The 14,755-nt window shown below is 34.8% G+C and overlaps 1 protein-coding gene across 2 annotated transcripts; it reads right to left on the bottom strand.

Annotated features, from left to right (window-relative positions):
* Positions 1-212: 212 nt before the first annotated feature.
* On the bottom strand, positions 213-10,556 carry MS3_00009137 (uncharacterized protein; the record flags this gene model as incomplete). 2 transcript variants are annotated; one of them, XM_035730144.2, is made up of 7 exons in its annotated part: positions 10,472-10,556; positions 10,375-10,437; positions 10,224-10,311; positions 10,039-10,121; positions 3,229-3,444; positions 1,977-2,077; positions 298-369 (listed from the first exon to the last, which is right to left on the bottom strand). In XM_035730144.2, exons 1-7 carry the CDS (start codon positions 10,533-10,535, stop codon positions 298-300), a joined length of 687 nt encoding a protein of 228 aa, XP_035587964.2. In that variant the 5' UTR covers positions 10,536-10,556. The 2 variants fall into 2 exon arrangements, with proteins under 2 accessions (XP_051064881.1, XP_035587964.2); XM_051217469.1 differs by having other exon boundaries at positions 213-369; positions 10,375-10,556.
* Positions 10,557-14,755: the final 4,199 nt, after the last annotated feature.

A 14,755-nucleotide genomic window follows, 5' to 3' on the forward strand; every position in this document is an offset into this window, starting at 1 on the left:
GGCGGAGTCGTGGATGAGCACTGCTGAGGAGTCCCGCAATAGGGCAAAACGGCTATCCAGTGATTCCAGGTTTTTCATGGTGGTCTAGCTTCAATGGACTCATGATCTCAACTGTTGAAAACGTTAACTTTTTGAATAATGAATATGCTGTATATGCACGAATACAGTTGGGCTTTAGAATGGAGAGAGAAAAGAGAAAAGAGAGAAAGAAATTACGGATAATTATTTTTACATTTTGGTTTTGAAATCTTTATGAAATGCATCCACTGTCATCTAGATTGATTTATAGTCGAAAAATTAATCGTTCAAATTATTTTGATTCATTTGGTTGATTCGTTTCAAATCAATTTGTTCCATTTCACGTATTAACTTTATTAATAATAGTAAAGAAAATATAAGAAAAAATAGAGAACAGTTATAAATTCAATAAACTAAGAACAACTTAAAGTAATAGTTCATTTACAGAGATCTTTTCTTCAATTTAAAATTAGCTATACTGATTGGAATGATATCAACTAAAGTATTGTTTAAATTTCTGTTTGAAATCCTGAGTCAATTGAGGCTAGACCACCATGGAAAACCTGGAAGCACTGGACGGCTGTTTCGTCCTGGTGCGAGACGCCTCAGTAGTGCACATCCACGATTCCGCCCCGAGGGGTTTGGACCCAAGACCTCTTGGTTTCGCTCCAGGCGCTTAGCCAACTAGACCACTGAGCCGGCATTCAATGGTGTTATTGTCTAACCTCAACCAATCCACGAAATTGAGCGACCATCTTCCATTGTACTGAGGTAGACACCTGTTTCTACTCGACACGGATTAGCTCCACTGTTGTTGTTTAAATGATGAAAACTGCGAATAGTTGATAGGTGTAGAGTACCTGGTTGGAATCCGTGAGCGATAGCAACTAATGGTTAGAGATGTTGAATGAAATGGCTAAAAATGGTTTACAATAGCGCAGGTGTATCCACTCTTTGTGTTCTTCCAAATACTAATCTTCTGAACTCTGCATATCCCTTTGTTTGTTTTTTCTTTCTAAATTTATTTCACTGGATTAAACTCCTTGATTAACATCTTCAAACCCTAATGTTTCCGATTATTGCTCATACTTTTACTACCTTTGTCATTATGGGATTTGAATCGACAATTGTATCTATGTGCTAATGTAGTATGGCAACTCTAACTGTTGTACGTACGCAAGTACGTACGTACGAAGTTTTACGTTATTACTGACTGACTGAATGACTGACTGAGTTGGTTCATTCACTAGTAGCTAGTTTCTAGTGATGATTCTTGGAGTTATAGTGAGAAGTTGTGACTGTTGGAGTTCGACCATGTCGAATATAAGACAACTATAAAATAATGGTATGAACTGAATAAAGTTAGGTATTTAGATCATTGAATGCTGGTTCTATTCTGACATAATTTTTTTATATTTTCTCTAGATGACCGTTCCGTCCTATTGTGCGACTTCAGTGCTTCCAGGTTTTCCATGGTGGTCTAGCTTCAATTGATTCATGATCTCAACCGTTGAAATTATTACAATCTCCACAAAACCCCTTCTGATACTAATTTCATTGGTGTTTGAAACTTGGTGCTATAATCAATCAGACCCTTTTTGACCCCTTTGTGCATCCGGATTGTTAATTATTACCTATTTGTCGATCCAAGCTAGACCACCATTGGAACCGAGAAACACTGGATGGCCGTTTCACCATAGTACAGGACTCTTTGACAATGCGCATTCATGACCCCGAACGCGAGGATCAAGCCCGGAAACTTCAATCTCGCGCACGACCGCTTCCCCTCCAGACCAGTGAGCCAGTCTAACTTCAGTCGATCCATGATCTTGCGCAACCTTTCATCCATTGTTTGAGGCGGATAATTGTCTCCACTCGTCACGGATCAAACTCTACTGGTCACGGCTTCACACTAGAAAAAAAAACAAATAAAAACAGTTTCTTTCCTTTCAACTCACTTGAGATATTTCTGTTTCAACAGTTGTTTGATATTCTTTGAGTCGTCCAAGTTTTCGCATTTGTGTCAAAAATTCACTTCTTTCATTAATTTCATCTATTACTGATGTAAACAGACCAGCATTAAAAAATAAACTATTTAAGCGGTTAAAAATGAATAAAGACAAACAAAACAAACGATATTGAAATTAATCAGTTCAACAGACTATGATCATTTTAATCAGGATTTGAAGAATGTTAGACAATAATAATCTAAAACAATAATATGCATGAATTAAAGAAACCATGAAATGAATCCAGTACCAATAATTCCTCAAATCATGAACACATCATGTTTCATTAAAGATTATTAATTTTTTGTTGATATCCAACATCATGTTCATCTTATCACCTTTTTTACACTTTCATTGATTTCCAACCACATCAGTTATAGAGTATTCACGGACTCATCAAGTGATTTCCTATCTTTGCCTAGTACCTTATGCCTAACCTTAGAATTAATTAATCCGTAGACGCATAGTATAAGAGCGGTGCTTCAAAAATAGCTACAACTTATGCTTATCTTTTAATGGCCATGTTTCACAAACCTAAAGTAAAACAGAGAGAACTATGGTTCAGTATGTTCGCCTCATGGTTCGCAAACAAACATCTGGCATATCATGGCTGGTATAAAGTGTGACAGCTAGCATCATGACACATTTGCATCGGGTCTTACAATGTTTATACTTGTTAGTTTTATCTTTAAAGTATGTATTTGTTAGGGACGATAGATCCCCAAAACTAATATTTTGTAATTTAGTCATATCGATTAACTTATCGATTAAATGTTTAAATATTTGAATGGCTGTCGATTGATGAACTTATTGATTAATGTTTAAAAATATTTTACTATGACAATATCGATTGTAAATATTTGTATAAATACGCTTGACTTGTGTGCCTGATTTTCTTGACCTGACCTGACCTGGTATCTGCTGGTTGCCTGTAGAATACACTTTCTACGTCTTATCAAGACTTCTTGATCGAGTTAGCTGAGTCGAGGACAACGGACCAGAATAGTCTATTGAGATTCTGAATCCCTTGATCCGATCGATAAGTCACTGCCTTCAAATCGGCGGCCCTTTGAGATATAACAGTATTAACATCTAATTTTTCTAAATAAATAATTAAAATTCTGTGTGATTATAAAAATAACATGAAAAATAAACGAAACAGTTCTAATTCGTTTGATTCATTAAATATAATATCACATACATTCTTCAAATCTATCCTTATTAGTTTCAATTTGCTTATTATTATAATCATCATTATCACCATCGGTTTTGGGATATTTCAGTATACGACGACCTAAATATTCTAACCTTCCATCTTTGATTTGATCATTTTGTAATGATTTCCATGTAGGCTCTTCACCATATGTCATTAAATGTGCTAAACGTAGTTTCTCCGCAGCTCCTGTATTTATGGTAACTAAAGAAAAAAAAGAGAAGGATGGAAATGAAATTTATTCATTATAAAAGTTGGTTATACTTTACTAACCGACTAATTTACTGAAGAAATATATATACTTATACTTACAAATCCTTTTCATGATTCATTGTAATTTTCCATTTATATTCTTATTTAATATTTGTATATGGGGTTTAGTGGAAACTGCTGAATTCTCATAATTTACATAATAGACTGATATTAGTTAGTGTGACGACGGATTACTGGTGAACTCGAGGAAGCTGTAAGAGGCTCAGAAGGAGACGAAGACGTCCCATCCGATCACCTTTCGGAAGAATATTCTAGAATTCTTACGTGTAGCTTCCCGATTGGATAATGCTAATAACACCCTGTATGCGGATTGAAGGACTGTAATGATAATTTCGTTCTCACTAAAAACTATAAATACCTGACAGTTTTGCACTATGATTGACACTGTTTGGAATAATATTCTTCTCATTAGTCTTCTGTCTTCTTATTGCGACTTGGAAGGGTTTTGGTGTTTTAGTGCTCTGTTATACGCGGTATATCAAGAAATCAACTTTCAAGATATAACAGTAAGATAACAATTTGAAACCAAAAAGCAGTAGACATCTGTTTCATAATATTGTGAGATTACTCAGGAATGTGAATCTAAGAATCCACGCGGAGACAGAAACCATGAGTTCGAATGAGAAGTCTTTACTAGTTGAGTTCAGTTATTTCCGGATTAAAATAATAATCTACAGTAGCTAATGTGAGATGTTTTTGCGATATAGCGAATTGATTAAAGTTAGACATGCATGACAACACATACCGGCTTAGTGGTTCAGAGGTCAAATACTAGTCATTAGATTTGATAGTAGATGATTACTTATGACGATCCCGATACTAGTATGGAACAATTATTTTTGATTTTCTTGTTTACATATCATTCCATGTAAAAAAGACTACTGAATACTTGTCAATAGTTATAATATTGATGACTAATAAGTATCTAAACTATTCTTTAGTCTTGTAATTGATCAGTTTAGTATGAACAATAATTGATCTTAATCATTTGACCGCTTACTTGTTGGTTATAGAAAGTTCTTATCTTAAATAATATGTTCACTTTGCCTTAACTTATTCAGTTTGTAATGAAATTATTGTATTCATGAATTTCATAGGAATAAATTGTTGAGGTATTCAAATGTTATATCTACATAATTTCTTCCTTACTGAATGTATCTTTTAATGCTCAAAATTAGATTAGAGAGACAAAGTGGATATCCATATTCACAATATTTAAAGTCGAATTCAAAGATATATCTTATTTAAAATTCTGTCAAAATATTTAGATACCTAAATGGTTTATTATGAAAAATCAAATATAAACCATAAGCAAAGCTTTATAAGCAGAGATGATGATGGATAGCAGTAGAATCTATGACTTGTGTTTCGTCCCATTTGGGATTCGTCATCTAAATGTACTTGTATCCTGGAGTTGATGTGTGCTGTGTCTCTGAAACACGCATACAGGATCCAAGTGTGGTCATTCACTTGACCTCACCTCGGCAAAACGGAGAGCCAACGAGAGGTCGGCCATACACGACATTTTTATGGGTAATTTATGTGTTAGCTCCGTACTTGTTGAAACCTTACTGCCGGAGACGGATATCCGTGGGATAAGGCGAGGTGTGCATTTTTAGGGTCGACCTTTTCTAACCCCACCCCCCCTTGTGGGAAGGCAGCATCGCTGTCATGTTGGTTGTCTGAAGGAAACACCTTACTGCTGTCACGCCTCTGTACAGTTTTAGTACGACTTCGCCATCGAACCTTAGGTTCAACCGACCTGTCTGACATGGTAGGACCTTGAGGAATGGTTGTTCCAGCCAGTATAGCTCGATTGCTTCATCAATTGTAGTCATAAACATCAGTGGGAAGATTCAAACAACCATTACAAAGATTAACATAAACAAAGTTGTTTTATTCCAACAACATATAGATTATTGTAGACATTTAAGTATGAACTAAATAAATCAGTATAACATGGAACATGAATAGCTCTGATTTAAAGTTTATGTTCACAGTACTTGTACTTTTAATCAAAATATACACTAGGCTGTTGAATTATGAAAGTTGTTAAAAAGCAGTGACTTCATGAACTGATGTATATTAGTTACAGTCGATTAAATTTAACATAAACTTACCAAATGTGTGTTTTTCTACAATTTGTACTTGTAATATAAATTTTAAATTCTTCCACTTAAATAGTAACTACCAGCTTATAGTAAAATTTTATTGATTTTTCGATTAATTTTGATGATTTTTCTTGATCAAATAATAAATTTTATTGGATACTTCAATACAATCATGATGTTTATTTATTTATTTATTTGAACACATAAATATTGGTGCAAATGGGCACCGAATACATATGCGCCAAACAAGTCAATTCATTTGTGTGTGGGCTGTGATACTGCCCGGGCGCCCAGATCGAAGTAGGTAGTTTTCTTAGGGGACCACACCCGGAGCCTTCGACCTAAAGGTTTGATCAACAAGGCAGTGGAGGAATGCCAGGGGATGCAGTCCCATGGTAGCCAGCGATCAAAGACAGGTCCATATGTCATTTGTTTCCTCAGGATCCTGGAGCCCATGTACACCATTGGTTTGGAATCAGGGTTTTCCAAATCCCCTAGTTGGATCCTTCATATCCATCAACCCGGTTAAAGCAGCGGATATTCGCTTTTCGCCCTCTCAATTTCGTAAACAACACCCGTGCAGCGAGAAGGTGGTGAGTAGGACTTCCCTGGCGGTAGCTGTATACACGTGGCCATGTGAGAGCATTTGGAGAGGCAGAGATAACTCTCTCCAACCTCGGCCGTACCAGGGCATTTGGGGACCATCATGATAAGTCTAATATTTTATATTGTTCAGTAAAACAAGTTGAAATATTTCAATGGATGTATTAAAAAGTTACTACACGTTTATAAGTCCACTCGAATATATACCAGTTAGGATGTAAATATATTGCTTTAAAAGACATAAATGTTTTAAAAATAACGTAGATTTTAATCCAGGGACATAAACACCGTTAAGGAAATTTTAAGCAAACAATTGAACTACTAATAAGTAGTACATGACGTATGACGTCAAACCATAAAACTTGATTTTATTTTTAACTGGCCTGGGTTTTAAGCATTAGTGATAAAATTTTAAAAATTATTGTTATATCTAGTCAACGTACATTAAATACTATCTCATTTTCACTTCAAATAGAGATTAATCAATTAATGACATACAAGGTAAATATTGTACCTACTATGCCAACAGATCAATCAATAAAAACGAAAGTTATGTTGTCCAGTTTTGAATATTGATTAACCTCTATTAATCAGATGGATTGTCGCCAAACCGTTCAAATGAATTTGTACTGAGGCGTAAGTCTTTTGTTATTAGTGGACTGGATTTAAGTGTCGACTGTTAGTAAGATACTCATTCAAATCATCAGAGTACTGATTTTCTCCTACAAAAAGCAGAATCGAGCTGTGCAATTTCTCAGCCAGAGACGTTACTCCTAGGCTGTTTAGGCAACCAATAACAGCAGTTATCTAAAGAATGTAAGAAACCTTTCTGACAATTACCAATTAGCAAAACTTTTAAATCTATGGCTCTTCTTAATTGCTTTTTACAGTAACATAACGTGGAACTGTTTGGGATGTTTGTAAAAATTGATAATTACTTTGTACATTATTACGCATCTAATGTTAATTATAAATACAATAGCTACGAATCTGTTCATCTTATTCCTAGTAACTTAAGTGTCGGTTTATAAATGACTACCAGAGTACGTAAAAGACAATCTTGGGAATAATCAATATGTGTATGAAATCCAGATTTTCTACTACTTTCCACGGTTATATGCAAGAATAGTGAGTTACATTTACGCAATTATCCAAGCGGAAGACAAGGATTTAGATTTTCACATATTTTGACCTTAAAAGATTAGGGTAATTCATTAGATTATAACTTCAGGAATTCAACGATTCATTCATTTAAATTCATTGAGGCGATACTGTGATAAATGATGGATACATTTATCGTTCACTTAAATGCTTTATTGAAATCATGAACCAACAAATGTTAGACCAACAGTTAAAACCTGGATACTGCCTCGGTGGTTTAGAAGTTGAGTGTTCGCGCACAATATAGAAGGTGCTGAGTTTGACTTTCGAGTACGAGGTCGTGAATGTATGCTTCTGAGAAATCCCATACCAAAACAAAACGGCCACCCAGTGTCTCCGGGCATTCACGTGTGGTCTAAAACTGGTCAGCACATGATATTAATGAAATGCATCGATCTCTATAACCCTATACATACAAATTTTTAAGTTATATTTTAGTCTGTCTAAAAAGTACAAGACAATTTAATTCTTTCTACTACAAATCGAAGACCATGCCTAATTAGAGTTGTCAGTGATTCAAAGGAAGATTTTAAATACGAAATATGTATGATCCTATCGTCTAGTCTTTGACAAAATCTTACTCGCGTGTGCGAGTAAACACACTACTATTTCTACAAAAACCATAGCCAACGTAGGTTTAGTAATATTTTCCAAATAAGTAGATCAAAAAATGATTTTATGAAAGTTATTCAAAGTGATTGTAAAACAATTAGAGGGGCGTGAGGAAATTTTGAAAAGAAACTCACGTATTCTCTACATCAAGAAAAAAAAAATATTTTTAGATGAAAATAACGGATGAACTAAAAATCAGTAACCTCACAAAACAATGTTTTTTCAACAAAGTAAAACAAGTTACTGTTGAGTAGTGTTTAATAGATAATCTGCCATAGGTCACTAAAGTTAAGTAGGTCGGCCCATCACAACACTTGAGCCCTGAGGTTTACACCAATATCCAGTTAATTTAGCACGTACTCAGGCTCACAGTTGCAAGTCATTTCTTTTAAAAGCTACATTTTTAGCTCATATTAGACTCATCACATATGGTCTTGACGAAACTAGTGATGTAGACAAGACTTAATTCATAATCGAAGACAGATCGCCTACAAGTAGCGTTATTATTATCATTATACCCTCAGGATATTTTCTTTAGATAAAGTAAACCTGCCACCTTTCAAATAATAATCGATCTGGACAAATGTTATAGTTTTTATAGTAAGAATGATGAGGCAAAAATAATACTAATGCATTTATAGTGATATCATGTTCATATGATTTTGAGATAACGGAGAAGATTTGTAGCTCCGGTAGATTATTCTGGATGAATGTTCTGTGCATTCCATGATCATCATATTTCAAATGATTCGCATCAGAATAAAATCAGAAGCTTTGCTACGCTAAGTAATGACAGGTGAGGTGCTACTAGATCTGTCTAAAACATACTCTGATGACTACGAATCGATTAAGGCTTTAAGATAAAAACCGTCGTGAACAAAAGTGAATGTATTGTACTGAAATTACCAACACAGAATGCATTTATTTTTAAAGCGTTCACTGCTTTATAAAGTAACTATGATCGTACACGCCTATATTTAGGATCAGCTGTTGTCGGGTGCTATGTTGTAACGTGTTATACTACAAGAAATGTGAGAACTGAATAGCTTCTAGTCAAAAACTATGCAAACTCATACACTATGCAAAGCATGGATCCAAATGGACCTGTATTTCAATTCCAACATTTTAAAGTATTTGATAGTCGAAATGAGGAAAGCATGTGCTTCAAGAGCTTTATAAACTATTCTTATGGTTTGTTTACATAATTATAGTAAGGTGTGGCTTTTTGATCAAACTCCAGTTTGGCCGTATCATGGTATCAACAAAAAAATACATACCATCTAACGTTGCATATAATGATCAAATTAATTCGCGTCAGTAAACGCAATAATCAAGTAAGAGACTGTGTTTTCGACACGTATGTCTCATACGCTCGCTGTCTCAGATAGACAATCAGAGAATCGAAGGCGAGAAGCAGACCAGAGAAGGCAACTGTACCAACTAAACTATACTGATCATTACATGTGTTAATATAGCTCAAAATATATAATGTGTCTTGTGACAAAGAAGCAGACATTGGGTAAAGTGATAGGCGATAAACACACACAAGGCATATAAAACAGAAATACAAGAGCATTAATGGTGAGAGTATAATATATGGTCGACGTCTGAGCCACGCTAAAGTGACCTTGAGAGTGTCTACCTGCTTACTAGAGCTAAGTGAGGGTTATGAAGCAGTTTGAAGAATAAGGATTATGATTTATACTTAATGGTTAGGGTTAGGAATTAGATTTAGGGTTTTTATCACGAACTGGCATCAGCTATAATACCAGGATTCCATTTATCCAAATGGGTGAATGAATTTCGCGACCTGTTATCGGATATCTGATTGGTTCTTCCATAAATTATAGTCTCGTCACAATAATATAAGATGTATATGTATGCTAAAGTTCATAATTTCCCGTGAAAACGATAAAGTTATTATGAAGGTAAAAATGACCCACAAGTCGAATGTCATCTGAGTTACTAAATTCTGTTCAAAAGCTGGTATGAATCATATAAGTGTACAATAGTAATAAAAAATACGAAGTAAACTTACTTGGAGACGGGTTATATGGAACTGGGTCGTACGCACCGCTAAGCTCTATCAGTGATCTCGTTCTTCGTTGTGGTCTTCTGGCCCTGAAAAATCATTTTTTTTAGTCATTTTAGTTATGATAAAGTGAAATATATATGTCAAATAAGTTACACGAGATATGTAACTAAACAAATCAGAGTATATACCTCTTAATCGATTTCTTTTTCTGTTCCGAAAGTAAATTTCTCCCAATTTTGGATGTATTTTCAAAGTTTGTGCTTAGACTTTTCCCATCTACATTAGGATTTTAAGAATTATTGTAAATAACATGTTTAGCTATAACGAACTAGTTCGTACTTTTAATTGAGTCACTTATTGACCGACGATAAAAATTCGAAATCTTTGATTCATTTACAAGGTCTAAAAACCATTACTGAAATCAGCTTTAACTAACCATTCAAAACCTTTTTAGTTTCTTCACTATAGTTAACCTTCTTAGTATTCCAAAACCCTCCCATGGACATGCTTCTACTAGTTGCGACCTTGATCAGTGAAATAGGACAACTAAACAAATAAATGTAAATGATAACCATGAGATCGAAGCTCTTCAAACTGAATGCCATGCTAAATGGATACATCTTAACTTTTATTTATGCCGATCTATCCTTATCACAAAGTGAAATCTCTGGATGGAAACATGCTTAACTGAGCTGGCTTCTTACCTCAAAGCATGAAGTGCAATACTGGATGAAAACTTGTTCCTCCGTGATCAGATTTTGCGGGTAAATGTGCTAATTTTGTAGATGGTTCATGTAAAAAGTTGCTGGGTTGTAATTTGCACCTGTCTACAACCTGAGTATCACAAGTGTGGTAATGACTGAACACTTAGATTAAGACTAGTTAGTTTGTTATTCCAAATACAGAAACTGGACGACTAACGCAAGGAACTTTCAAGAAGGTTTGGGTACATCCACTGAATCTTCTCTGTTTTGTTATCTCGTTTTGTCATATTTCTTTCTGATTACATCTCATAACATTTGTGTACGGTAATTTTTAAACAGGTCCGTAAATGACAACACTTTTTTGCGCTATGAAGTTGGTGTGTATTTTTAGTCTTTCCATACTTGAGTAGCTCGGGAATTTTCAGTGGGTATCAGGTGCTATATGTTAATATCAGGATTAGCATTATCGTTTGCTTCACCTATATTTCCTGCAGAACTGGTGACCTACTTACCAATTAACACACTTATCAACGAACGATATCTGATACCTAAATGCCGATTTGTCATTGAACTTCTTCTAAGCCAGCAGCTTATCAGAAGGTACAGACAGAAAACAGAATTATCTTCTGTCATACTCAATTCAGTTATGACTCAAAACACATACAGTAATATGCTTGAAATTCATGACCACACAGCACATCGAATAAAAATATCAAACTTTGGATACAATCCTATCATAAGTATGTGGGAGTGGGACAAGAAGTAAACAACCAATTGATAACAACTGGGGAGAAATGAAACGCATGACGGCAGTCAAAAGATACATTGAAAGCTTATAATAAGAGGAATACAGAAGTACTACCGTACCGTTATCTACTAAATGTACAATGAAAATACAGCTGTTAATAATCAGGAAAACGGCTGAGAGAGTTCTAAATTTTCTTATATTCGTCCTGTTATTAGTCAAGTACCAACAGTCAGGAATATGTGCAACTAAACCCATCCACAACACATGTTCTAGTTAGTGATAAAGTGAGCTTATATGAGACACATTCCTGAAATACACCCAATTCTGAATACACTACAGGTGAGGAAATGCCACCTGCATGAAAATGTCAGAAACGATGCGATTCCAGCGCAAAAAAGAGATTACACAAACTGTTTTGGACGGAAAGACGATGCCCCACGACCACAGGAACCGACGTTTGATGCACAAGCTTGAGATTATCAACTACAGGATGCAGATACAGCAAGCTTATGAATCCCAAGTTGAACGATGCGGGTGTCCTGGATTCTATCGCTAGCTACCATCTAAACTTTATAAAAGGCTAGATTTTAATGAATTAGGTCAGGATATTTCAATTTTTATTTAACTGAATGTATTCGAAATGAAAATTTGTTAAGAAAAGCTTCAGTACTTAAATGAACTTCATATTCATGCATCATCTGTTTCGTCAGTAATATCTTAAGTTTTTCGCGCCGATATTTAATAATATTTGTTTCGCTGATAGTTAAGAATTTAGAAAGGGTAGAGAGAAACGGTAGGACAAATCTTATGGTGATCGCAAACATGTTAATAAATTTCCAGTCAATGGACTTAAGTGATTAACTTCTTTTTTGTATGGTGTGTACGATTGTCAATGTTGCAAAACTGTCGTATTTCAAATCATAGACTGGTCTTAGCTACGCTGCTGGTGAGGACAAGGAAGCATCAGACATGCGTTTCATCTTAATATGACTCCTCAAATGGTCACACAGTATCGCGAAGTGATCTAAGTTAGACGTATTCACCTTCCGATGCTAACTCAGTGGTCTCGTAGTTAGAAGTTCGCTCGCGGGACTGAAAGTCCCGAGTTTGATTCGTGGTGGTTTAGTGTGGCGTCTATTCGCGCTTGACTATGATCACCACTACAGGAAGACTACGTGTCAGTTAACCGATAAGATCCTTCGTTGGCCAAATATCAGAAGGCAGTTGATGGCTGTAGTCGAGATGTATTTGTTGGCGAACTCGTGGTATCGAAAGAATACCGAGATCGTGCCAGGTTACCTGTGGGGTTACTGAGCGTAGCCGAATTCGTGCAAGGTCACAATCAAAGGAAGAATGTATGTATTTCGGCACAGTTAAAAAAAGTACAATAAAACAATCCCTGGTACGATTGGTTATAATTATAATTGTTTCCATTAAACCAATCGCGTTCTCTTGATAAAAATAAGTCATCACAGTGGAATTATGGTTGCCTACTGATGATTTAAATTATTACTTATTCGTCGCATTGTTTTTTCGTGATAAGGGCAATTTCACCGGAAGTCATTTTCCCTGCTTCTCTGATCTGGTGAAACAGAGTGAAGCTAAAACATTATTTGTGACCACTCAAGCCTAATTGTTCTAATGTCTTTAAATGATTAAATATAGTTTCAAGTGACTTTATAAATCGTGTGCCTAATCCGGTGTTTTACAGGGAGCTTTTCACATATCTAATATCACATTATTAACGTCTAGGATTGTAATAAAGTTAAGATGTGTTTAGAATTCTTAGGCGTACCTTGATTAATCTATGGCATACTTAAATGTCTTGCTACAGGAAATCGTCAATTGAATAATACAGGTAAGAAAATAAAAACAGTGAATGAGGGCTCATTGAACATTCTAAATAAATCATAACAAATATCCGAACATACTAATTTTTATATGATTTATTTGATGGACCATTTACTGAGTAAACATTAAGGTCTATGATCAACAGATATACTAAATGATTACTTCTTAAAATATGATTACGTATCGTGAACCATCGTAAAGATATATCTGCATAAGTTATATTCGTCACAGTAATACTTCATCTAGTCATAATTTGGATAGCTCACTGGTAATTGGTTTAACCTTTTCGTTATTTAGTAAAACATCAGATCTCAAAAGTAAGTTTTATTGTCGAGTCTCAAAAAGTGTGGAAACTGAATAGAATGTGTAGCGTAGCGTCGAGTCGTGGTTGCCTATGATCACCACTACAAGAAGGTTACGTACCAGATATCAGAAGGCAATTGAATGTTGTAGCGAAGTATATTTGTTGGTGATCTCGTGGTATCGAAAGAATAACGAGATCGTGCCGAAGGAGTACAAGCGGATTCAGTGAGCAAACGTAAGTTCGTGAAAGGTCACAATCAACGCAAGGAAGAATGGAAGGATAATGGATGCCTTTAGTACAGTTAAACAAACAAGTACAGTAAAACAATCACTGGTACAATTGGTTATAATAATAATTGTTTCCATTAAACCAATCGCGTTCTCTTGATAAAAGTAGGTCACTACAAATGCATCACGTTAATTGTTTCCAAACATTTAACATTGTTATTTTATACCATAAGATATAATGAAACCAATAATCTAAATAGAATTTTGACCCTTGTTGGATCCAACGAACTGATCTAGTTCATGAGTATTTTATATAGCATGACCATTCATTGTCACTGTTAGGCAATCGTACCCTAGTTCAACTACATTGACAAGCTTCATTTTTTTACCAACTGCTCAATGACTTTATCTTAGAAATAATTTCTAAAAAATATTACACAAATATTCATCGGAGTAGTTTCTAAAGTACTGACGTTATCTTCAAACCCATTAGAAGTTTAAAGTACCTGGTTTGAATGTCTTAAGTGTAATCGTATAAAAAGGGGACAATACACATTGTTGAATAGTCTCAAACTGCATGAAAATCTTTCGCCAAAATTCCTTTATGTTCAGTGATTTTCTCATATGACATCAGTCTATGATAGAAATTATTTTTAAATGAACTGAGAACTGATAAACCATATAGTTGAATTCCTAAATAATCCAGTTGAAATTTTTACTAAACTTCACGTTGTAGAAGCACAAACAATGACAGATAAAGGGGGATGATATTTTTTAGGATGTAATTGTTTTGTTAGCCATATGGTCGTATTTATTCAATTAAACAATTAACAGAACTATTCAGAATAACAAAATAGAAATTTAATACCAAGACTGAAATTTAGAA

The sequence above is a fragment of the Schistosoma haematobium genome, chromosome 5 (genome assembly GCF_000699445.3).
Source record: "Schistosoma haematobium chromosome 5, whole genome shotgun sequence".
Classification (NCBI taxonomy): Eukaryota; Metazoa; Platyhelminthes; class Trematoda; order Strigeidida; family Schistosomatidae; genus Schistosoma; species Schistosoma haematobium.